This window comes from Mustela nigripes, chromosome 2, assembly GCF_022355385.1.
Source record: "Mustela nigripes isolate SB6536 chromosome 2, MUSNIG.SB6536, whole genome shotgun sequence".
Taxonomy (NCBI): domain Eukaryota; kingdom Metazoa; phylum Chordata; class Mammalia; order Carnivora; family Mustelidae; genus Mustela; species Mustela nigripes.
This window is the reverse complement of record NC_081558.1, coordinates 5,791,216-5,814,306: the sequence shown is the minus strand read 5'-3', so window position 1 is coordinate 5,814,306 and position 23,091 is coordinate 5,791,216. Positions and strand designations below refer to the sequence as shown.

The 23,091-nt window shown below is 57.2% G+C and overlaps 2 protein-coding genes across 4 annotated transcripts in view; both read left to right on the top strand.

The window, feature by feature from the left end:
- The first annotated feature begins 118 nt into the window (after window positions 1-118).
- On the top strand, window positions 119-8,724 carry MCOLN1 (mucolipin TRP cation channel 1). Its single transcript, XM_059388897.1, has 14 exons — window positions 119-231; window positions 2,680-2,876; window positions 3,500-3,667; window positions 3,751-3,916; window positions 4,286-4,394; window positions 4,633-4,729; window positions 4,922-5,021; window positions 5,250-5,356; window positions 5,493-5,642; window positions 5,753-5,854; window positions 6,179-6,301; window positions 6,565-6,780; window positions 8,292-8,422; window positions 8,527-8,724. Exons 1-14 carry the CDS (start codon window positions 201-203, stop codon window positions 8,561-8,563), a joined length of 1,734 nt encoding a protein of 577 aa, XP_059244880.1. The 5' UTR covers window positions 119-200; the 3' UTR covers window positions 8,564-8,724.
- Window positions 8,725-8,863: 139 nt separating this feature from the next.
- Window positions 8,864-23,091, top strand: part of PNPLA6 (patatin like phospholipase domain containing 6) — a 21,692-nt gene continuing 7,464 nt past the window's right edge. Inside the window, exons 1-20 of one of the 3 annotated variants that reach the window (XM_059388895.1) lie at window positions 8,864-8,964; window positions 9,938-10,145; window positions 10,471-10,558; window positions 10,715-10,797; window positions 10,974-11,071; window positions 13,089-13,229; window positions 13,321-13,480; window positions 13,810-13,890; window positions 14,094-14,222; window positions 14,546-14,626; window positions 14,729-14,891; window positions 15,146-15,229; window positions 15,520-15,629; window positions 15,756-15,923; window positions 16,010-16,087; window positions 20,315-20,520; window positions 20,759-20,890; window positions 20,972-21,095; window positions 21,540-21,653; window positions 21,876-21,951. In XM_059388895.1, the coding sequence (XP_059244878.1) occupies window positions 10,119-10,145; window positions 10,471-10,558; window positions 10,715-10,797; window positions 10,974-11,071; window positions 13,089-13,229; window positions 13,321-13,480; window positions 13,810-13,890; window positions 14,094-14,222; window positions 14,546-14,626; window positions 14,729-14,891; window positions 15,146-15,229; window positions 15,520-15,629; window positions 15,756-15,923; window positions 16,010-16,087; window positions 20,315-20,520; window positions 20,759-20,890; window positions 20,972-21,095; window positions 21,540-21,653; window positions 21,876-21,951 (2,143 nt within the window). In that variant the 5' untranslated portion in view covers window positions 8,864-8,964; window positions 9,938-10,118. Of the gene's footprint in view, window positions 8,965-9,937; window positions 10,146-10,246; window positions 10,559-10,714; window positions 10,798-10,973; window positions 11,072-13,088; window positions 13,230-13,320; window positions 13,481-13,809; window positions 13,891-14,093; window positions 14,223-14,545; window positions 14,627-14,728; window positions 14,892-15,145; window positions 15,230-15,519; window positions 15,630-15,755; window positions 15,924-16,009; window positions 16,088-20,314; window positions 20,521-20,758; window positions 20,891-20,971; window positions 21,096-21,539; window positions 21,654-21,875; window positions 21,952-23,091 lie in introns of those variants that run through there. The other 2 variants (XM_059388896.1, XM_059388894.1) reach the window with 2 other exon arrangements.

Sequence of the window (23,091 nt, the reverse complement as noted above, 5' to 3'; positions counted from 1 at the left end):
GGCTGTCGTGGCGCAGGGGGCGGGATAGGATCCGGTCACGTGCACTGGGGGCGGGGGAGAAAGAGCGCTCTGGTCACGTGATCGCGGCGGGCGTCAGCTGACCCGAGAGGGTTTGAAGCGGCACCGCGAGGGAGCGAGGCCGCAGCAGCAGGGGCGGCGGGCGCTGGGGCCCCGGCTGTCCCGCCGCGCCCCGCCCCGGCATGGCAGCCCCCGTGGGCCGGCGGGGCTCAGGTGAGGGCGGGCGCGGCCCCTCGGGACCCCGAACGCGGGCGGGTGGCCAGCTCCGCCGACCTGGGGCGGCGGAGCTCCCGGTTTCCTTTGCCTAAACTCCAGTGTTGCCCTCTCGGTGGAGATTAGGACAGATGGCGCCTAGACCCTGGGCGGCCGGGGGGCGCCCGCTCCTCCGTCCCTGGAGTGGCGGGACTCTTGTGTGCTCCTTCCGGACCCAGGTTCTGCTCAGAGTTCCTAAACTCGGGCAGCAGATCGGCCGCCAGCTTCTCCAGCTCCGGCCCGGGAGGTTCCCGGGGTTTGCGTTCTGAGCGTAGTTCCGATGGCTGGCTCTGCTGAACACGGCGGGCACCAGCTTCTCCAACCCTCACGTGAAACTCCCAGGATTCCTTTCCCCGATTCTTGAGGCCGTGCTCAGCTTCTATAAACTCAGATGGGGGTCTGGGGGGATTTCCTCCTTGAGCCCAGACGCCGAACTTGATCTCGTGGAGTGGGAGCTCGGCTTTCTTGAACTCAGGCGGTGGATACCCAGCCTCCGGTCTCCTCGGCCTCTGCTTCTCATGGGGGAGCCTGGGGGTAGACTCTTCGTGTTGGTCTTCCCTTCTTGAGCTAGCTGGAGATGCCTGAAAGCAGTCCCTGCTGGTAGGATCTGGGATGGCTTAACTGAGATCCCAGCTAGTGAGATGGACCCGCTCTCTGGCTTCCCATCCAACTATCTTGTAAACAAGCACAACAGCATCCAAGCTCCAAAGGGACCGGCCAGGAGCTGGCCCTCCCTGCAGGACAGGTTCTGACAGTGCTCCCATTTGTCCTGGCAGCTGTGTCAGGCAGGCGGCCCTCCAGGTCCTGGAAAGAAGCAGGGTTGCCCGGGTCAGGGTGGTGGGGGTGTGTCAGGGACGCTCCTGGGCTGCTGTGACCAGCTGTGACCCCAGCGGTTAATGAAACATTGGACTTTTCTCTTAGGTTGTTCAGAAGTGAAGAGAATAAGCAGTGCTTAGAATAGACTCTATTTGCTGAAGAATTACTGGGACTTGGGGGGTGAACTGAGGCTTCTGTCTGCTTTATCGCATTACATTCAGGGAACGCCTTTCAGAGTTTCAAGATTTTATTTTATTTTATAGATTTTATTTATTTATTTGACAGAGACACAGCCAGAGAGGGAACCCAAGCAGGGGGAGTGGGAGAGGGAGAAGCAGGCCTCCTGCTGATCAGGGAGCCCGATGTGGGGCTCGATCCTAGGACCCTGGGATCATGACATGAGCCAAAGGCAGATTTTTAATGATTGAGCCACCCAGGCACCCCTTAAGATTTTATCTTTAAGTGATCTCTACACCCACCGTGGGGCTCGAGATAGAGAGTCGCATGCCTTGTCCCACTGAACCAGTCAGGCACCTGCCCCCGGCAGATGTTTTTTGTTCCCACTTTTCTCTCTCTCTCTCTTTCTTTCTTTCTTTCTTCTGACTTTATTTATTTATTTGACAGAGTGAGACGTCACAAGTAGGCAGAGAGGCAGGCAGAGAGCGGGGGAAGCAGGCTCCCCGATGAGGAGAGAGCCCTATTCGGGGCTCAATCCTAGGACTCTGGGATTACGACCGGAGCTGAAGGCAGAGGCTTGACCCACTGAGCCACCCAGGCACCCCTGTTTCCACTTTTCAAATGAGAAGATGGAGGCTTTGAAAGATAACCAGGATCTGCCAACTGGGAAGTGGCAGGTCTGGGATTTGGTTGGAGAGCTGTGAGAGTTCCAGAAGCTGGTGCCCTCCGTGAAGATGCTATATTAGCTGGTGAGCCAGCAGATAGGCAGTGTGGTAATAACACCCATTGGTGTGCAGTGAGTCTTTAGCAGATGTGTTCTGTTACTGTTACTGTTGTCATTCTCCCCTTCTCTGGGCCTGTGGCTTGTGAGAGTGTCAGCTGGCTGGGCCAGGTCATGATGAGTGGAAAAGTCCTTCTTTGGGTGTTTGACCAGAAAACACTGGAATGTGGCTGAGCTCCATGCTCCTGCTTGGAGGCTGGAGTTGGGAAGAGCCAGTGGAAGCAATTCCTTTTCTTCCCACAAATCCACAACCGGAGCAATGATGGAAGTTCGGACATTCTTACCACAAGCCAGCCCCTCTGATAAATGTCTTGTAAGTGTCCAGTGCTCAGCTTCCTGGTGAGAGGTGTTATAGCTCCATTCTGCAGATGAGAAGGCCGAGGCTCAGAGGCAGAGGTCCCTGCCCGAACCAGTGATGAGCAGGGCCAGAAATCAGCTCAGGCCCTCTTGAGCCCCAAATCCGAATTTATAATCTCTGAGCAGGACTGCTTAGGTCTATCCACAAAATATTGCAGATCTCCTGGGTTTTCTGAGATCTCTCCAAGGTCTTTTGCTGGCACGGTGGGACCTCTTTGCCCTATTGGCAGGTGAGCCTGCCTGGGCCCGGTCCCCACCAACATCCCCCATTCCCACAGAGACCGAGCGGCTCCTGAGCCCCAGTCCTGGGTATGGCACCCGCGCCGGGGCTTCCCCCACCCCTCCGGAAGAGGAGGACCTCCGCCGCCGGCTCAAGTACTTCTTCATGAGTCCCTGTGACAAATTTCGGGCCAAAGGCCGCAAGCCCTTCAAGCTCATGCTGCAAGTCGTGAAGATATTGGTGGTCACCGTGCAGGTGAGCCTGGCAAGGGCCCCAGCAGAACACCACCTGCAGCCGGTGCTGCTCCTAAGGGAGAGTCCTGGCGTCCAAGCCTGGCCCTGACCCCACAGTAATGGGGTGATCAGCCAGGAAGCCCTCTTAAGATCGTGCTGGGGACAGCTCTTTGTAACCTCACAGATCCTCTCTCTGTGAGCCAGCTGAAGCTCAGAGACGTTAAGGGATGTGTCCAAAGTCACACAGCCACCAAGCATGGGGAGCTTGCACTGGAACCCAGACAGTCTGATGCCATGTTGACTCTCAGACCTGACTCAGGGGCTGAGCAGGTAGTTGCTGCCCCCCATCCCAGGCCCTGTGGTGGCCTTTGGAGACCCCATGATGAATCAGACCCAGCCCCTGCCCTAAGGAGCCTCTGGTCCGGTGCTGTGATTCAGGGTATTTTAAGATACTTCTAATTTCCTCTCCTTAAGAGAGCACACTGGTACTCACCCTGTAGGTTTGGGTTCAGCACAGAACCTGGCCCCTGGTCAACATCAGGGAGCATAGGCCTCTGTCGTCATGAGATACCTGAGCACCCGCTCACCTGCTCACGGTGGGCATTCCTCGTGGCCAGCCTTGTCAGTCCCCGCTCCCCCCACCAGCTCATCCTGTTCGGGCTCAGCAACCAGCTGGCAGTGACGTTTCGGGAGGAGAACACCATTGCCTTCCGCCACCTCTTCCTGCTGGGCTACTCGGATGGGGCGGACGACACTTTCGCGGCCTACACGCGGGAGCAGCTCTACCAGGCCATCTTCCATGCTGTGGACCAGGTGCGGGCAACTGGGGACAGGCGGGCGGGCCGCCAGGTGGGGAGTGGGCAGGGCTGACAGACCCGCCCTTTCTCTGCCCACAGTACCTCCTGCTCCCTGATGTGTCGCTTGGCCGGTATGCCTACGTGCGAGGCGGGGGTGGCCCCTGGGCCAACGGCTCGGCCCTGGCCCTCTGCCAGCAGTACTACCACCGAGGCCACGTGGACCCAGCCAACGACACCTTTGACATCGATCCCATGGTTGTCACTGGTGAGTAGGCAGGCCAGGGCACCGCTGCTGGAATTAAAATCCCACTGGAAAATGGAGTTGTCCTGATCATTAATAATTTGATGTTTGCAGCATCTTTGGTGGAATGCTTGGTGTGCAGAAAAGTGCAAGTGTTGTGTTCTAACATCGTTTGTTCACTGAGCATTTGGGGGCCCACTGGGTGTCAGGCCCTAGGGCCTATGCAGGGGTGAGACAAACTGGGCCCGCTCCAGGGGAGACCGTGGGGAACAAAAGACAAACGTTAAGTTCACAGCGGGAAGGGAAGGAGGGAAGGGGCTGCCGGGGACTCTGGGGAGACCTGCCTGTGCCTCTCCCGCCCCCAGTGTCCCTTCCCTGACTCCCTGTCCTCAGACTGCATCCGGGTGGACCCCCCCGAGAGACCCCTTGTGCCCCCCAGTGATGATCTCTCCCTCTCGGACGGCAGCGCCAGTTACAAGAACCTCACGCTCAAATTTCACAAGTACTGCCTGATGGAGGGGGCCTCCAGGGCTGGGCCGAGGGTTGGGGGCCAGGCATCCTTGGCCGCCCCACCACGGGCGGGGACAGAGGAAAACCATGCTGATGCCTCTGTGTGAGCATTTCCTCTTTGAGCTGCAGAGTCAGCCTGGGGCAGCAGCACTGCTGGTGGTGGGGGCGGAGGGCAGGGGTGGCAGGAGCGACCGGCAGAGCCCCCTTCCTCACTGGAGCCTCCCTGCCAGGCTGATCAACGTCACCATCCACTTCCAGCTGAAGACCATCAATCTCCAGAGCCTGATCAACAATGAAATTCCCGACTGCTACACCTTCAGTGTCCTGGTAAGCCCAGTGTCCGGGACAAGGGTGGCAGGCCCGCCAGTGAGAGGGGTTGCCCATAGGACCCCTTGGCCAGGGGCGATTTGGCGGGTAATAAGGGATTTGGGGCCAGATGGACCGTCCATCATGCGGGCCTGGGAGCCCAGGTCCACCAAGGTTTACTCTGGCTTTTCCTGCCCCGCCACACCCCTGCAGATCACTTTTGACAATAAGGCGCACAGTGGGCGTATCCCCATCAGCCTGGAGACACAGGCCCATATCCAGGAGTGTAAGCATCCCAGCGTCTTCAGGCATGGTGAGCCCCCAACCCCCACACCCATGTTAGCAGGGGCCCTGAGCTGCCCGGGGATTCCCCCAAGCCCCAGACCACCACAGACCCAGTTCCTGACTCCCCCAGGTAACCTGTTAGCCCATGGAGTAGCCACAACCAGTCCTACAGACCCCTAGGCCTGGCCTGGCCCCATCCCCAGTCTCCCAAGGCCTCAGGCCATGCCCTGGTCCTACCCAAGTCCTCCCCCGACAGGAGACAACAGCTTCCGGCTCCTGTTCGACGTGGTCGTGATTCTCACCTGTTCCTTCTCCTTCCTGCTGTGCGCCCGCTCGCTGCTCCGTGGCTTTCTGCTGCAGAACGTGAGTGCTGCCTCCAGGGTCACACCCGTGTGTCTGAGCCAGCCTCGCCCAGCTCGGGGGCCCATAAGGGCCGGGGGGGATGGAGAGGGTCCCTCGCTGGGCCCGGCCGGCCCTCACCCCACCTGCCTCCTTGCAGGAGTTTGTTGGGTTCATGTGGCGGCAGCGGGGACGGGTCATCAGCCTCTGGGATCGGCTGGAATTTGTCAACGGCTGGTACATCCTGCTGGTCACCAGCGACGTGCTCACCATCTCGGGCACCATCATGAAGATCGGCATAGAAGCCAAGGTGGGACCTGGTCCCTCATACCGCCCTCTCCACCCCTCCCGCACCTGTCTGGGGCCATAGCCCGCAGGAAGGGCCAAGCCAGGTGGGGGTGACGCTGCTTCTGCCCCTAGAACCTGGCGAGCTACGACGTCTGCAGCATTCTCCTGGGCACCTCCACGCTGCTCGTCTGGGTCGGCGTCATCCGCTATCTGACCTTCTTCCATAAGTACAACGTAAGCTTCGTGTGTGCAGGCTGGACCCTCCAGGCGGTGGCCACGTGCTCCCCAAGTCTCACTGTCCTCCCCTGGGTAGATTCATACACCTGTGGCCGTCGCCAGCCTCTAGATGGCCTGTCACGAGCCTCTTGCCCACACTGGCCCACCCAGACGTGCCTGTCCCTACAGCCAAAGCAGAACCATGGGACTCCAGCTGAGTCCAGCGGAGTGGGGGTGGGGAATGGTCAGGCCCTGCCTGCTCCCCCCGCCCGATTCACAAGGTCAGTAGACGTTGTGGCCACACCCACACGGATACCCCCCCCCTCAATCTGCCGACCACAGATTCTCATTGCCACGCTGCGGGTGGCCCTGCCCAGCGTCATGCGTTTCTGCTGCTGTGTGGCTGTCATCTACCTGGGCTATTGCTTCTGTGGCTGGATCGTGCTGGGGCCCTACCATGTGAAGGTACGGGCTGTCCGGGCCGTGGTGCCTGTGACCAACAGTCAACGCGTTCCCGTCTCCCCCTCTCCAAGCCCAGCGCTGAACCCTCTGAGCCCTGGTCTAACACTGAACGGTCCACCTGGACCCCTGGTACCTTACCAGGAGGTCTCCGGCAGTCCTGCCCGTTGTTCCCTCTGACTCCCCCGCCCCATGACCCCACCCCAGCCCCAGCCCCCCGTTGCACCCATGGTCCGTCTGACCCCACAACCCCACTGCCCTGCTGGCAGTTCCGCTCGCTGTCCATGGTGTCGGAGTGCCTGTTCTCGCTCATCAACGGGGACGACATGTTCGTGACGTTCGCCGCGATGCAGGCTCAGCAGGGCCGCAGCAGCCTCGTCTGGCTCTTCTCCCAGCTCTACCTCTACTCCTTCATCAGCCTCTTCATCTACATGGTGCTTAGCCTCTTCATCGCGCTCATCACTGGCGCCTACGACACCATCAAGGTCAGCGCCGTCCCGCGTGCCTCCCCCCACCTGCCTCCATGGGGGGCCAAGCCTCACGGATATACAGCCCTGAACCTTGGGCTCCGGGTCCCTTGGAGTTGGCCCCGGCAGGGTCTCAGGGCGCATGAGGCAGGGCGAGGAGGGAAAGACCCGGGGAGAGAAGGTGGGAGACTGAAAAGCCGGAAGGGGCGAGTGGGGCGTGCTGACCAGAGCTGCCACATTCTCAGTTCTATCAAGGTAGGGCTGTGGCCAGGTCAGGTTCCCTTGTCTTTTACCGATGGGGAAACCAGGGTGTACCGTTTTAGTGATTTGCCTGAGGTCAGTTGCTAAGTGGTAGAGCCAGATGTAACCCAGGACTGTGTGATTCCGGAATCCTGAATCCTATACATGTCCTGTACGGTGGCCTGGGTAGGAGCTCTTTGGGCCCAGGGAGTGGTGGTGGCCTGCACGCTGCAGGCGTTAGAGGAGAGAGGTGTTGGAGTAGAACGTGAGGGTGGCAGGTACACACGATTCTTTAGCAAATGTGTGTTTGAGGGCCCTGGGCTGGGTATCTGGGAAATGCGGTATATACAGACAATGCCAGACCAGTAGGCAAGATGGGTGATCTGTGAACAGAAGTGTGATGACCAATTTGTGAGAGGGATGAAGGTTACAGAGGGATCCCCTGCTTTAGACTGGTATTGGGGTGAGTCCAGGAAAGTCTAGAATGTGCCAATACTGGTCCTAGCCACATGTGACTGTTCAAATAATGACTTGAATTGAAATGAAACAGAATTCCATATTCAGTTTCTCATCACACCATTCACCTGTCAAGTGTGCAAAGGTTTATACAGCTAGTGACTACCAGATCAGATGGCACAGATAGCAAACTCTCCTGTATCAGAAACTTCTGGATTGAGAGTCCAGGAGAGAGCACGAGGGAGAAGGAACAGCCAAAGGCCCGTAGCCAGAAAGGACTTGGGGATGAGAAGATGGCTTCTCTACAGGTTGGGAGGGGTGAAGGCTCTGCTGAAAGCCAGGGTTCTGCTGGGGAGTCAGACATGCACCCCCCAAGCCTGGATACAGTCATCCCACAGATACACTTCTGTCACTCTGGCCCAAGGAGTCTTGGCTCTTGCTCTAGCACCTAAACGTCACACGTGTGTATCAGCCTTGGATATACAGGCCCAGACTTTGTTCCTGCCGTGTGTGCCCACTCAGTAGATGTTCCCTTCCAGGCCCCCAGCTTGTGTCAGGTACTGCTCTGGGTGCTGAAGCAGCAGCAGAGGGCACCAACTGACCAAGATGCGGGATGTGCACATTTTCGGGGGCCAGGGAATGTCTCTCCGGGAAGCAAACCCGGAGGAATGACAGGTGGAGGGACTTCGGTGCTTAGGTGTGGTGGGGGTGGGGGAACTTGGTTGGTGGCGAGTCACAGGGAGGAGATCCCGGTGGCTAGCTGGCTGGCGAGGAGGTGGGGGGGGGGTGCAGAGAGCAGACCTCAAAGGGGCCACCCCGCATTTGTTCCCCAGCACCCCGGAGGTGCTGGCGCGGAGGAGAGCGAGCTCCAGGCCTACATCGCGCAGTGCCAGGACAGCCCCACCTCCGGCAAGTTCCGCCGCGGGAGCGGCTCCGCCTGCAGCCTCCTCTGCTGCTGCGGCAGGTGCGAGCTGGGGATTGGGGATTGGGGTCCGGGGACAGGGAGCCTGCCAGAGGGAACTGGTCCCTTCCGCCCTGGCTGGCAGGCTGACACGGCCTCTCCCCCAGGGACGCCTCGGAGGAGCATTCGCTGCTGGTGAATTGAGTCGGAGCCGCTACTGCTACTGGACACTAGCCCTCCGACTGCGGAGACTCACGCTTATTTATTTGTAGGGTTTGCTTTTAAGGACCGGTTCCCTCCAGCGCCCTGAGGACCTGGGCCAGTCGGGTCGGACGCGGGTGGGGACGGGAGGGGTGGGTGTTAAATAAACGGGAAAATAAATGTGTCTTCGTTTGTAGCGGGAGGGGCGTTCTCCGCGCCGGTCGGTTTCGGCTCCTTTAAGGCGTCGTCAAACAGCGTGGCGGGCTGCGCGAGACCTTACAAACATGATGGGGGGCGGGGCCGAGGCGCGCCCTGCGGTGAATAATTTAAAGGGACCGCGCCTGTGGGCTGGGCGGAAAGCTACCGGTGTTGGCGCAGAGTGGACCGCGGCTGCGGCCGGGTGGGTGAGTACGAGTTTTTGTCGCCCCCTCAGAGGCGTCCCTTAGGAGGTCGTTAGCACCTGTTCTCCTCTGCTGGCCAATAGCGCCGGACTCTCTGATGCTCCCATCCCCCCAGTTCCTGGCAGGTGTTTCCATGCTGGGAGCCAGGTGCGCCCTAGGGTGGAAGGGAACTAGTCCTCCCCGTGAATTTTCCAGGTAATATCTCCAGGGCCCAGTGACGCCCCCAGATTTCCGTTAGTACTCCAGCGGTGCCTGAAATACTCTGTTTTCCAGAAAAGTCCCAGTAATATTCCGGCATTCATTCCTAGGTCGACTCTTGCTCAAACGATCTCAGGGACGTGCCCACCCAGCTCCCAGTTTTTCCCAGCAGTAGTTCTCTATTCCTGAGATTCCCTCAGTAACTTTACAGTGACTTCCAGTAATTCCCGCGTCCCTGGTTACGTCTCCCAGTAATGGCCCTAGCATCGTTCCCAGAGTCCTAGAAATGTTCCACATTGTCAGAGACCCCATAACTGCACTAATGCGTAACGGTGAATCTAGCACCGTCTAGTAACCTCTTGGGAGCTCGCCCCACTCCGGGGGTCCCCGTATTCTTCCGAGACTCCGATTCGCCCCAGGACCCCTTATGTGGGAGTTGCCAGCAGCACTCCCGTGCACCCCGGCCCGTAGGTCCCCCAGCCTGGGGCACCCTATTTTTGCATGGGATTGTGGCCTAAGGTCTGCTGGGTTGGGATTGATCAATCCCGGAGGGCAGAGACAAGGAGGGGGCCACTTGCGGGAGGAAGGCGGGCCCTTCGGGGACCCGTGCATAGGTTGCTGACTGTGGGTATCCGGCCGGCTGCCCTTTGGTCCTAGGGTGGGGCTCTACCTGTAGGGCGTCTAGTTGGCTCGGCGTGTGGGTGAAGGGAGCCAGGGACTCGCCTTACGCCCCAGCCCGGCGTCGAAGTCAACCTGTATCACCCCCTCTGCTCTACAGCGCCCCACCAGCCGTTCCCTGGCCAGCAAAGCCATCCGAGCGGCGAGTATGAAGGGGGCAAGCCTCGTGGTAGGGGTAAGGGGAGAAGCGGGCCAAGAGTGACGACTTGCACCAGTTCCTCCTGCTTCTTATTCCCCTGGACTCCGGGCCACCAGACCTGCCGCCCAGTCTGGAGCAAGTGATGGAGGCTCCGTTGCAAACAGGAATGGTAAACGTTGGGTTGTGTGGCGCTGCGGGGACTGCAGTTCCCGAAATGCTTAGCGCTCATGTTACAGTCTCGCGGTAGTTTCAGACGGAACTACGTTTCCCGGCATGCACCGCGGGTCGCGGAGCCGCCGGAAAGAGTTGCGCCCCCGGGGAGGTAGCCGCGGCTACCCATTCTGCAGATGGGGACGCCGAGGCAGGGGCCTGCTGTGACCTCCTCGGGGGCGGAGAACTTGACCGAATGGGGTGGAGACGGGGGCGTCCCGGCCTCCGGGGAGGGCTCGGCAGGCCGTGTATGCGATGCGCAGCCAGTGCCCTTCGTCCCCCAGGTGCTGGGCGTGATGATTGGGGCCGGAGTCGCGGTGCTGGTCACGGCCGTGCTCATCCTCCTGCTCGTGCGGAGGCTGCGAGTGCCGAGTGAGAACCTGGAGGGCCCTTCCGGGGTGGCTGCGGGAACTGAAATGCCCGGGTTCCTGAGGCAGTAGAGATGGGACTTACGCGACAGTGTCCTCATCTCTGGCCGCGTGGAGTAGGCGCAGAGCTCAGGGTGCTTCTCTCCTCACTTATCCCCAGAAACGCCAGCACCGGACGGCCCCCGGTATCGATTTCGGAAGAGAGACAAAGTGCTCTTCTATGGTCGGAAGATTATGCGGAAGGTGAGTCTAGGACCCGGGGCGGGGGGGTGTCCCCGCTGAACGCAGAGGTTCTGCCCTTTTTCTCTTTAGACGTCTTAGGAAGCCCGTCCTCCGTGACTAGCTTCCTCTGGATCTGGGCCCTTCTTCCCTCGGTCTGAACTGGCAGTTCACCCGTCCCCCATCCTTACCCTTCCTAGGTATCACAATCTACTTCCTCTCTGGTGGATGCTTCTGTCTCCACCACCTCCCGGCCACGCATGAAGAAGAAACTTAAGATGCTCAACATTGCCAAAAAGTAAGGCTGTACTGGGTGTACTGGGTGTACTGGGCACGGGGGGGCTCTCTCAGGGACTGTTTGAGTAATCAGCCCACACCAAAAGGTGTATCTAAGGGTTCTTTGAGCTGCGAGTTTTCCCACATCAGAGGGGCTATCTCAGAGCTCTCCCACACGGGACAGGCTGGCTCTGGTGTCTCTGTGCCCTGAGACAATGTATCTCAGTGACATTCCCCCTGCAGCGGGGTGTCCGTGAGCCAGTTGTCTCCAGTCAGTATCGTAGACGTTTTGTAATAGATTTAGGGGATTTGCGCCTGGGTTCTCCATGTAGGATAGTTCCTGGGTCTCCCCACACAGGAGGTGATTCACTGGGGTTAACTCAGGTGTGACCTACTGGTTAACTCAGTCTGTGACCTACTGGAAGGGCTCTCTCTAGCTTTTGTTTTCTAGGGTTTTCCTCAGCAGTCTCTCTACGTCAGAAAGTATCTCTCTATGTCACCTACCCTGGAGTTCTTTCTACACTAAGGAGGCTATCTTAGGCATTTGTTTCCCAGGAGTTATTTCAAGGATCTTCTTGCTCTAAGAAACATAGGAAGGACATCCCAGGGTTCCATGCCATCAGCAAACGGCTATCTCAGAGTCTCTGAGAAAGACTCTCCCAGGGAGCTTTCTAAGTTGGAAGCTGGCTCTGAGGTCCGTCTCTTCACATCATGGAATATACTGGAAGGTCTGTCCCCAGGGTGTTTTCACGCTAAGGGATACCCCACTGAGGGTGTCATCCCAGGGCTGTCCGCGAGCAGCCGATGTGTCCTCACGTGGCTTTTTGTGATTCCAGTAGAAGGGCTGGCTCTAGACCCTTGGTGATCAGTTGAGGATTTAGATCTTGTGTCTCTGTATGTCATAGGGGTTGTCTTCACGTGTCCCTGCTCTGGAGGAGCTACACTGGTGTTGTCATGACTTCCAGGGCCTATCTCCGCTCTCTGTGAACTGGGCAAGGGCCAGCCCAAGATCTCTCGGATCCGAAGAGAAGCTATATCTAGATTTCTCTATAGTGTGGAATTTAATTTAGGAGTCTGCTCGTTCTAGGGGCTGTGTCTCGGGGGGCTTGTGACAGGGGTGGGGGTGGCTAGCTCAGTGGTGCCTGTGACTTGCAGGAAAGGGCTCTTTTGGGTCTGGGAGTAGCAGAAGAGCTGTATTCATGCTGTCCGCATACAAAGAGAGCTATTTATTTATTTATTTATTTATTTATTTGACAGAGAGAGATCACAAGTAGGCAGAGAGGCAGGCAGAGAGAGAGGAAGGGAAACAGGCCCCCTGCTGAGCAGAGAGCCCAATACGGGACTCGATCCCAGGACCCTGAGATCATGACCTGAGCCGAAGGCAGCGGCTTAACCCACTGAGCCACCCAGGCGCCCCCAAAGAGAGCTATTTTAGGAGTCTTTGTGACCATCGATGGGGTCATCTCAGGGTTCTCTGAGATCTAGAAGGAAAGGCCAGCTCTGGGAGCCTTACGAAGGTAAGAGCAGCTGATGGGGTTTCCTGGTATGATGGGAGCTACCCCAGAGCTCTGCTGACGTTAGGGAGGCTATTTCCGGGTCTGGTCTGTGCTAGGAAGAAGGTCTCAGGGTTCCCGTGATGAATGGAGGTGCAATTTCTGGGAACAGCCCATATTTTACATCAGGGCTCTGCCAAACACAGGGTTTATCTCAGGGGCTTATGATAACAAACGGGCGATCTCAGGGTTTTACATTAGAAGATGGTAAATTTTTTTGTACGGGGTCAGGTTAGTAAACATCTTAGGCATGGTAGGTCATATGACTATGTCACAATTTTTGAACTTTTGGCCGAGTAAAAGCAGCCACAAGTAACATGTAAATGATTGGGTGCCAACAGAGCTTTGTTTAATGAAAGTAGGTAGCAGGCCAGAGTTGACTGAGCCCTGTTTTTTGTGATTTAGAGGAAAGGGTATGTGGGAGACTCAGGTCTGCCTGAGGCTGCTCCCTCCCTGCCCCCCCTGCGACCTTTCTTTTCCCGCCAGGATCCTTCGTATCCAGAAAGAGGCACCAACGCTGCAACGAAAGGAGCCCCCGCCGGCAGTGCTCGAGGCTGACCTGACGGAGGGTGACCTGGCTAACTCCCACCTGCCCTCCGAGGTGCTCTATATGCTCAAGAATGTCCGGTCAGTGTTGGGGTGTAGGCGGAGGGGGGTGGCTGCAGAGCTGGGGGCTCACTTAACCTGCATTCCTCCGCCTCCCTGTCCCATCCAACAGGGTGCTGGGCCACTTCGAGAAGCCGCTCTTCCTGGAGCTCTGTCGACACATGGTCTTCCAGCGGCTCAGCCAGGGGGATTATGTCTTCCGGCCGGGCCAGCCGGATGCCAGTATCTACGTGGTGCAGGACGGGCTGCTGGAGCTCTGTCTCCCGGGGCCGGTGAGTGGACCACCTGCGGGGCACCACGGGGAGATGGCAGTGGGGACTGGGATAGGCGTTGCTGTCAGGCGGCAGGCTTCACCGTCTTTGGAGATGCGCAGGCAGAAATTGGGAACAAATGCACAAGGGTGTCGGGGTGGTCTGCGCGGTCAGCGGTTACAGTTAATGACGGCCAGAAAATAGAAGCCGGTCAGAGATTTGGTGGGTTCGGGGATCGGAGTGTCCGTGATCACTAGGTGGTGAGTTGAGAGCTCAGGGGTGGAGTGCCATGGCAGGGTGGGGACAGCCCCAGTCACCTCCCCCCCCGACACACACCCTCTGTGTCTCAGGATGGGAAGGAGTGTGTGGTGAAGGAAGTGGTCCCTGGGGACAGCGTCAACAGCCTTCTGAGCATCCTGGATGTCATCACTGTGAGTGATTAGTCTTGGGGGACAAGGAGACTGAGTATGAGGACCCAGTCAGTGGGTTGGTTCCGAGAGGGTCACGTGGGAGGCCTCAGTGTCCCAGAGTCTCCTCCGATGCTCCCAGTGGTCTCACAAGGCACTGGCCTTGGGAAGGACTCAGAGAGCACAGCCCGTGATCTCCCTTCTCCTTGTTCCGCGCACACCCACAGGGCCACCAGCACCCCCAGCGGACTGTGTCTGCCCGGGCAGCCCGAGACTCCACAGTGCTGCGGCTGCCCGTGGAGGCCTTCTCTGCCGTGTTCACCAAGTACCCCGAGAGTTTGGTGCGGGTGGTGCAGGTCAGTGGGGCCTTCCGCCTCCCTCCGCCTGCCCCGACCCATCCCAGGCTCCTGCAGGCTGCGCTTATCAGCCCTGAGCAGTCAGATCTTTGGGGGCCCCTGTTCCTCCCTTTAGCTGCCGCCGCCCCCTTCTCCCCAGGCTTCTGCCACCTGATTGTGGGTTTCTCCCTGGCTCACTGTCTGCCGCTGGCCAGCCCCTTACTCCTCCCGACCTTGACCTTCCCCACCGTTCCACCCCGTTAATGCTTAGTGCCCATTTTCTCCCGCTCCGTGTACCTGAGTCGCATTACCCGGTGTCTCCCGTCCCTTCCCCGTGGCCACAGATCATCATGGTGAGGCTGCAGCGGGTCACCTTTCTGGCGCTTCACAACTACCTGGGTTTGACCAACGAGCTGTTCAGCCACGTGAGTTGCGCAGGGAGCCCAGGGAGTACGCGGCTGCGGAGGGTGGGGGGAGGGGGACGCACGCCTCTCAGGACCTGCCTCGAGGGTGCTCTCTGTCACCAGGAGATCCAGCCCCTGCGCCTGTTCCCCAGCCCTGGCCTCCCAGCCCGCACCAGCCCCGTGCGCGGCTCCAAGCGGGTGGTCAGTACCTCAGCTACGGAGGAGCCTAGGGAGAGTCCCGGCCGGCCGCCTGACCCCACTGGGGCCCCACTACCTGGACCTGCAGGTATCAGACATGACCCCAGCCGTTTCCCAGGGACCCCACAGCTAGGCACCTAGGTTTGACTCCCGTCTGGTCCCCCGGAGACCCCTGGCCCCAGGGCGGGGCATCAGAATCGCTTTCCTAGTCTCCTAGTCCTCAGAGACTGTGAAATGAGCCCTCTCTCAACCGTGCTCAGTGCCCTAGCTGTAGGCCTGGTGATCCTAGCTGTAGGCCTGGTGGCTCCAAGGGGCAGGAGCCTGACCACGTGTCTCTCCCAGGGGACCCAGTGAAGCCTACGTCCCTGGAGGCTCCCTCGGCCCCCCTGCTGAGTCGCTGCATCTCCATGCCAGTGGACATTTCAGGTTTGGGCACCAGGTGGGGGAGGGGGAGAGGACATCGGGCTTCTGGGTTGCCTGAAGGCATTCAGGCCTTGATTTTCCCTATCTGCGAAGTGGAAACACGCCGTATTTTCATGATGTTTTAGCGGGTAATTGTTGAGACGTTGTCTTCCTAGCTGGGGTTAAGAAGGATTCTGAGGGCAGATGCAGTAATGGAGCAGTCGTGTCTGGACAGAGGGGGGATTTGGCACCTAAGTCAACTGGGGTCGCTGTCAACATGATCGTTTTTGTAAAATACCTCTTGCCCACCGCAGGCTTGCAGGGTGGCCCCCGCTCGGACTTTGACATGGCGTATGAGCGTGGCCGGATCTCCGTGTCCCTGCAGGAAGAGGCTTCAGGGGGGCCCCAGGCAGCTCCCGCTCGGGTAAGGCCTTGCCCTCTCTCCCCCTCCCTTCCCAGTGCCCTCCCAGCACCTTTGTCTGGCCCACGGTGGCATCTCCGAAAGAGGTTCGGGTGGGAGCACAGAGGTCACAGGCCTTCCCCCGTGCAGACCCCCACTCAGGAGCCCCGGGAGCAGCCAGCAGGGGCCTGCGAGCACAGCTACGGCGAGGACGAGCTGGCCGCCGGGGGCTGCCCCTTCGGGCCCTACCAGGGACGCCAGACAAGCAGCATCTTTGAGGCAGCAAAGCGGGAGCTGGCGAAACTGATGCGGATTGAGGTGGGTGGCCACGGGGTCCTAGGGGACGTGAAGTGGAGGGCGGGGAGGCCCAGGTGGGCCCGTCTCAACCCCCCCATTCTCTCCAGGATCCCTCCCTTCTGAACAGCCGGGTCTTGCTACATCACGCCAAAGCTGGTACCATCATCGCCCGCCAGGGAGACCAGGTGAGGCTGACCCCTGGGATCTAATGCACCTCAGACCCAAGACCTTTTTCTGATCTCTGATCCTTCTGTTTGACCCCATATGTACATCCCTCAGCATGTGATTTCTGTCCCTGCCCCTAGATGCTAGGACTCTGATTCCTGTGCCGTCTGGATCCACTGACCTTTCCTTTCTAATCCTTGAAACTTTTACCTGAGGACTGCAGCCCCTAGGTCTCTCTGACCTGTCCTGTCCTTCCCTGTGACTTCTGTTTTCTGACCTTTCAAGTCTGCAGTGTGCTCTGACGTACCGCCTGCTTCTCTTCCTGAGTCCCGCTGGGATGGGTGTGTGCTAAGGGCGGTAGGGATCAGAATCTGGACCCAGAGGCCGTGAGCCAGCCCCTGGAGCTGGATGTCCAGGAGCGCAGGAAAGTGTATCCCACGAATCCGTCTAGTGTCCACTTGGGGAAACTGAGACCTGGTCACGATTTCAGTCCGGAAGCACAGCGGAGGAAGAGGGCTCTGGACTAGCGGGGTGGGTGGGTAGATTTGTGATCACATTCCGTCCTGACTTCCTCTGTGACCTTGGCCAAATCATCAAGAAAGTTCTCAGCTTCCTCATGCACGGAATGGGGTAATAACTGTAACTGTCTGCTAGAATTGTCACGAGGAAGGAAGGGCGGCTCTGAACCGCTTAAGATTTTCAGAGATGCCAGGCTTGCAGGAGGGTTTGGAGCAGTTCATGGGGAGACCACAGCCCCTCCACCCAGGGGAGTTGGAGGGAGGGCCTGGGCTTGGGCGGGGGGGTGGTTGGAATAGGGGCGCGGCCCAGCTGGCTGGGATATTGTGGTACTTAATCTGTTGCTCGAGCTGTCACTGGAGTGCTCATTACTGGGTGGGCTCCTTCTGTAGAGGAAGCTGGGGGAGGTTTTTGCGAGGTCACTGGTACTGACTGGGGCAGAGGGATCATGGTCACACTGTGGCTTTTGTTGTGGGCCCCTGGGCCCTGCCTACCTGGGAGACTGTTGGGCTCAACCTAGCCCCAGCCTGGCTTGCTAATAGACCAGACCGGTTGCTCTGCTGCCACTCGAGGCTGCAGGGGGTCTTCAGATCATTGTTACCAATGGTTTTTCATTTGGGGGCGGTTTTATTCCCTACTCCCACTCCAGGGACATTTGCCAATGTTCAGACTTTTTTTTTTTAAGATTTTATTTATTTATTTGACAGACAGAGGTCACAAATAGGCGGGGGCGGTGGGGGGGGCAGGCTTCCCGCTGAGCAGAGATCCCGATGCAGGTCTCGATCCCAGGACCCTGGGATCATGACCCGAGCCAAAGGCAGAGGCTTTAACCCATTGAGTCACCCAGGTGCCCTTGTTCAGGCATTTTTAAACTGACTTGTGAGGGTGCTACTGGAATCTAGTGGGTAGAGGCCAGAGATGCAAAATTACACAGGACCCCCCCTCCCCCACAGCAGAATTATTCAGTCCCAAGTGTTAATGGTGCCAAGGTTAGGAAACTCTGCTTTACAGACATTTCCCAAAGTGTGTTTCATGGAACACCTATATCATGAACAAGGGATCTGTGCTCAAATTTGGGAAATGTTAGCTGTTTAATCCCTTTGTGGAAGCTCTTTGTGAACACCATTATGATATTCAAGGCTCTGAGAAGTCCTGCAATGAAGAGATTTGTTTCTCAATCTGATGCCAAATGGCAACTTAATATTAGTAACTCCCATTCATATCCCAACCAGAGTCTGGAAATTGTATCTTAGAAGGTTCCAGCACGTGTATGCATCTCCTGGGGCTGCAGAGGCAGGAGACATCAGCAAGATCCCTGCCCTTGGGAAGCCCACAATTCTGACTGACATTGTACTAAAGAATCACACTAATTCTTGGAAAACCATACGTGCTTCATGCTTACACGTAAAAGACATTCTTGGCTTTACAAAATCTGGCTTAGGCAGGTTAGCACCTCTGAGAAGGTGACCTCCAGCTAAGGAGGAAGGATGGGAGGAATTAACTAGGTGCAAGGAGGAGAAAAGAGCTTTCTAGGCAGAGGGAAAGCTTGTGCAAATATCCTGTGGCAGGAATAGGACATGTGGTCTCTGGGAGACCAACAGGGATGGAGTGGAATGAGGGAACTGGGAGCAAAACTTATGTGTATATACCTATACGTACTTATTTATATATCATGTACACAAATATATATTCATGGGTTTTTAGTACGTTCACAGAATTGTACAACCATCACCACTATCAGCTTGGAATTGAAAGAATACTTTGATCACCTTGAAAAGAAACCTCATACCCTTGCGCTATCCCCCTCCTGCCTTTGAACCCCCATCCCAGCGATACGCAGTTCCTAGTCTTAGTTTGCTATCAATTTGCCTGTCTTGGATATTTTATATAGATAGAATCTTACAGGATGTGGCCTCTGTGGCTGACTTCTTTGACGTAGCATCATGTTTTCAAGGGTCGTCTACACTGTAGTGCATGTCGGTGTCCCTCCTTCATGATGAAATAATCGATCGTGTGGGCCTACCACGTTTTTTGTGTGCAATCGTCACGTGACAGACACTTGAGCCATTTCCACCTTTTGGCTATTATGCATTATGCTGCTATGAAGATTTCTGTACAAATTTCTGTGAGGATTTAGGTTTCCATTTCTTCTAAGTGTGTATAGGAATCAAGTTGCCGAGTAAGGACAATCCTGCTCTTTACTCTTTGTGGACTGTTTCTGATTTTTGCCAGACTGTTTTCCAAAGCAGTGGCACTCCTTCCGTTCCCAATGGCAGCGTGTGAGAGTTTCAATGGCTCTACACCCTAACATGTTTTTTAAGATTTTATTTATTTGACAGAGAGATCACAAGTAAGCAGAGAGGCAGGCAGAGAGAGAGGGAGAAGCAGGCTCCCTGTTGAGCGGAGAGTCTGACCCGGGGCTCCATCCCTGGACCCTGGGATCATGACCTGAGCCAATGGCAGCCACTTAACTGACTGAGCCATCCAGTCGCCCCTGATTTTGAGCATCTTTTCATGTGCTTATTGGACCTTTATTTTCGGAGAAGTGTCTATTCAGAGCTTTGCCCATTTTAAATTGAGTTATTGGTCCTTTTATTATTGGGTTGTAAGAATTCTTTACGTATTCTAGGTACAAGACCCTGAGCAAACATGATTTGCAAATATTTTCTCCTAGTCTCTGGGTTGTTCTTTCACTTTCTTGAAACTCAAAAAAAAAAAAAAAAAGTTTAATCAAGTCCAATCGATCACTTTTTGTTGTTCCTTATACTTTTGATGTCCTATCCAAGAATGCATTGCCAAATTCAGAGTCACAAAGATTGGCTGCTGTATTTTCTTCAAAGAATTTTATAGTTTTAGGGGCGCCTGGGTGGCTCTGTGGGTTAAGCCACTGCCTTCAGCTCAGGTCATGATCTCAGGGTCCTGGCATGAGCCCCGCATCAGGCTTTTTGCTCAGCAGGGAGCCTGCTTCCTCCTCTCTCTCTGCTGCCTCTCTGCCTGCTTGTGATCTCTGTCTGTCAAATAAATTAAAAAATCTTAAAAAAAAAAGAATTTTGTAGTTTTAGCCCTTACATCCATGTCTTTTGATCATTTTGATATGGTGTGAAGTACGAGTCAAACTTTTTTTTTTTTTTTTTTTAATTAATGAGAGGCAGAGGAAGAAACAGGTTCTCCAAGGAGCATGGGAGCCCGATGCGGCACTTGATCCCAGGACTCCAGGATCACAACCTGAGCTGAAGGGAGATGCTTAACCAACTGAGCCACCCAGGCGCCCCAAGAGTCCAGCTTTATTCTTCCATGGGCTGTCGAGTTGCCCAGCATAAGCAAAGAGGGTTTAGCTCAGCCACCCGCCTGCATAGCCAGTCCTTGCAGCCTCTTGCTGGCCTTATTGAAAAGAATTTATGGGCCTTGGAGCGCCTGGCTGGCTCTGTCCGTAGAGCAGGCGATTCTTGATTCCGGGGTTGCGAGTTTGAGCTCCATGTTGGGCACTGAGGTTACTTAAAAGAAAACCTTTATTTAAAGAATAATTTATGGGCCTTAATCTGAGCTCAGATTTTGGTGATCCATTAGTAATGTCTGCCCTGGGTGCCAGATGGGAGTTAGATACTTATGCTGTGCAACTGAACGAGCCAACGTCCCCTTCAACTTTTCCTTCCTTGGCCTCTTCTGGGTGGATTGGGCTGGGTCAGGGCTGGGACTGTCGCCCGTGTGCCCAGCTCTCCTCTGCCCCACAGGATGTGAGCCTGCACTTTGTGCTGTGGGGCTGCCTGCATGTCTACCAGCGCATGATTGACAAGGCAGAGGACGTGTGCCTGTTCGTGGCACAACCTGGGGAGCTGGTGGGCCAGCTGGCAGTGCTCACCGGCGAGCCCCTCATCTTCACACTGAGAGCCCAGCGTGACTGCACCTTCCTGAGGATCTCTAAGTCCGACTTCTATGAGTACGGCTGGGCACCCCCCTCCACCCGGCCCATGGTGGGTGGCACTGGCACCTGGAGGGCCCCCACTTAGCTCCATTCTGCTGTGGCAGAGGTCATCCCTCTGGATGCCCAGTACCTTTCCAGGGCAGCTTTGAGCCCTTCTGATCCCACTGCCACGCCGTCACCCACCCTTTCCACTTCCTAAGGAATGTGCCAGGGCAGCCCCCCAAGCCCATGCCCCCCTAACTTTCCTCTCCAGGATTATGCGAGCACAACCCAGTGTGGTGCTGAGTGCCGCGCACACCGTGGCCGCAAGGATGTCGCCTTTCGTGCGCCAGATGGACTTTGCCATCGACTGGACAGCGGTGGAGGCCGGCCGTGCTTTGTACAGGTGCAGACCTTGGCCTTTCTTGCAGCTCAGGCCTTGCCTAAGACCCCTCGCCAACCCTGTCTTACCTGCCCCCCACCCCAGGCAGGGCGACCGCTCAGACTGCACCTACATTGTGCTCAATGGACGGCTGCGCAGCGTCATTCAGCGGGGAAGCGGCAAGAAGGAGCTGGTGGGCGAGTACGGCCGCGGGGACCTCATTGGCGTGGTGAGTGCCACGCCCCCCCACGGCCCTCTGATCACTCCCGCTGCGGGTTCCCTCCCACTGCGCCCAACAAAGCACAGAGTCTGGGGTAATCTGATGGACCGGTGACAGCCTCCCAACCGCTGGCCTAGCCCAGTCCGCTTGTCCAGCTCCTTTCCGTGGGCAGGAGGAGGGGGAAAATTCTTGTCTTAATTGGACTCCGTCCCTAGACCTCTGTTAGAAGAGGAGACACCCCCCCCCGCGTACGTGTGGACACACTCACACACCCGGGCATGGATCCCTAACCCTCTCCCTCTCCCCAAGCCCTAATGAGTAGTGCGATTCGATTTCCACCCATCTCGGGGGTCTGTTGGGGGTAGGGCAGTAGCGCATCTGGTCTGGGTCCCCCTTTCCCATCGGGGCCTCCTGGCTCAAGCAGCCCTGGTCATAAATGCCCCCCCCCCCCAGGTGGAGGCGCTGACACGGCAGCCTCGTGCCACGACAGTGCACGCGGTGCGCGACACGGAGCTGGCCAAACTCCCGGAGGGCACGCTGGGCCACATCAAACGGCGATACCCGCAGGTGCGGCTCCAACCTGTGTGGGCTGGCGTCCTGGTGGGGGGCGGGGCTCGAGGAGGCAGGGCCTAATAGAGGGGCGGGGCGTGGCGGAGGAGTCCCAGGGAGGAGGCAGAGACCCTCGAGTTAGAGCAGGGCTCTTGGAAGGAACGGGGACCCAGGCGCCCCGGTAGGACTCGGACAGTTGCCCCTCGCGTCTCACTGGAACGCCGGCCTCCCATGCCCCAGGTCGTAACTCGTCTCATCCACCTGCTAAGCCAGAAGATTTTAGGGAATTTGCAGCAGCTGCAGGGACCCTTCCCAGGTGAGAGTCCTCCGCCCCGGGCATGGTGTGGGAATGTAGTCCGATTCCTGGAACACACCGGGAGGGGGAGCCCTAGGCCCTGGGCATGCTGGGAAATGGAGTCCGGCGTAGGAACTGCGCTCTGGGTGGGGCTTAAAGTAGGAGTGGGATCTGATGTCCGGTGCCTGTTTGGAGGGGTGGCGGGTGGAGTTGGGGGTCCTGGGCACGCCGAGAAACAGAGCCCTAGACCCAGGCCATGCTCTTGATGAAACCTACAGTGTCTGACATGTCGACTGACGGAGTCTTTAGGGGCAAACTTGGTTCTGGGTGTGAGAGCTTATAGGCGGGATGGAGTCCACGTCCTGAGCACGCTGGGAGAGGGAGTCCTGGAAGAGTATGCTGGGACATGAAGTCCGTGGGGTGGGAGCTGGGGGCTAGGGGCCAGGCTGGGAACGGGCTGCTGAAGTTACTGGCGAGCTGAAAGATGTAGTTTGCTGAGTTAGGGTACATCCGGAATGAAGTCGGATTCCAGGTGCATACGGGCCTGAGAGTCTGTGCAAGAGCCAGCCGACCCTGGATCAGCCCAGCTCCTCCTATCCCCCAAGGTCTTCCGCCCCTTCGGCCTTGACACCTGGATGGTGGTGGCGGTGGTGAGCCTTGGCTAAGAACCACCCCATGCTCAGGATCTTCCCGGATAGATTTTTTTCTCCCCAGTCTTGGCCCATGCATGCAAATGCCCGTTCATTTCCCATCGGACCGTTGGTTCATCCTTTTCACGATTGTGGGGCAGCTTTGCTGGCAGAAACTCTCTGTTGATGAGATACAGAAAAATCTTCCAGGGAGCACCTAATGTATAGGCCCTGTGCTGGGCATGGGTCGTGGGGGGGAGGGAGGAAGAGTGACCAGGCAGACGAGGCTCTTAGAAGGGTTTACAGCTTGGCAAACAACACATGTGAAAAATACAAAGAAGAAGTGTGAAGCAAACAAAAGAAGGTCTTGATGGAATGTGGTGGAGGGAGGGAGGGTGGTTCTGGGGGCCCTGAGCTGGGACTAGACAGACGAGATAGGGCGTGGCATTGACGGGAACTAGGAAGGCCCTGCACACAGGGTTTTGTGGGTTTGAAGCACTTCAAAGAGGAAAGTGAGGAAGGGGGAGATACG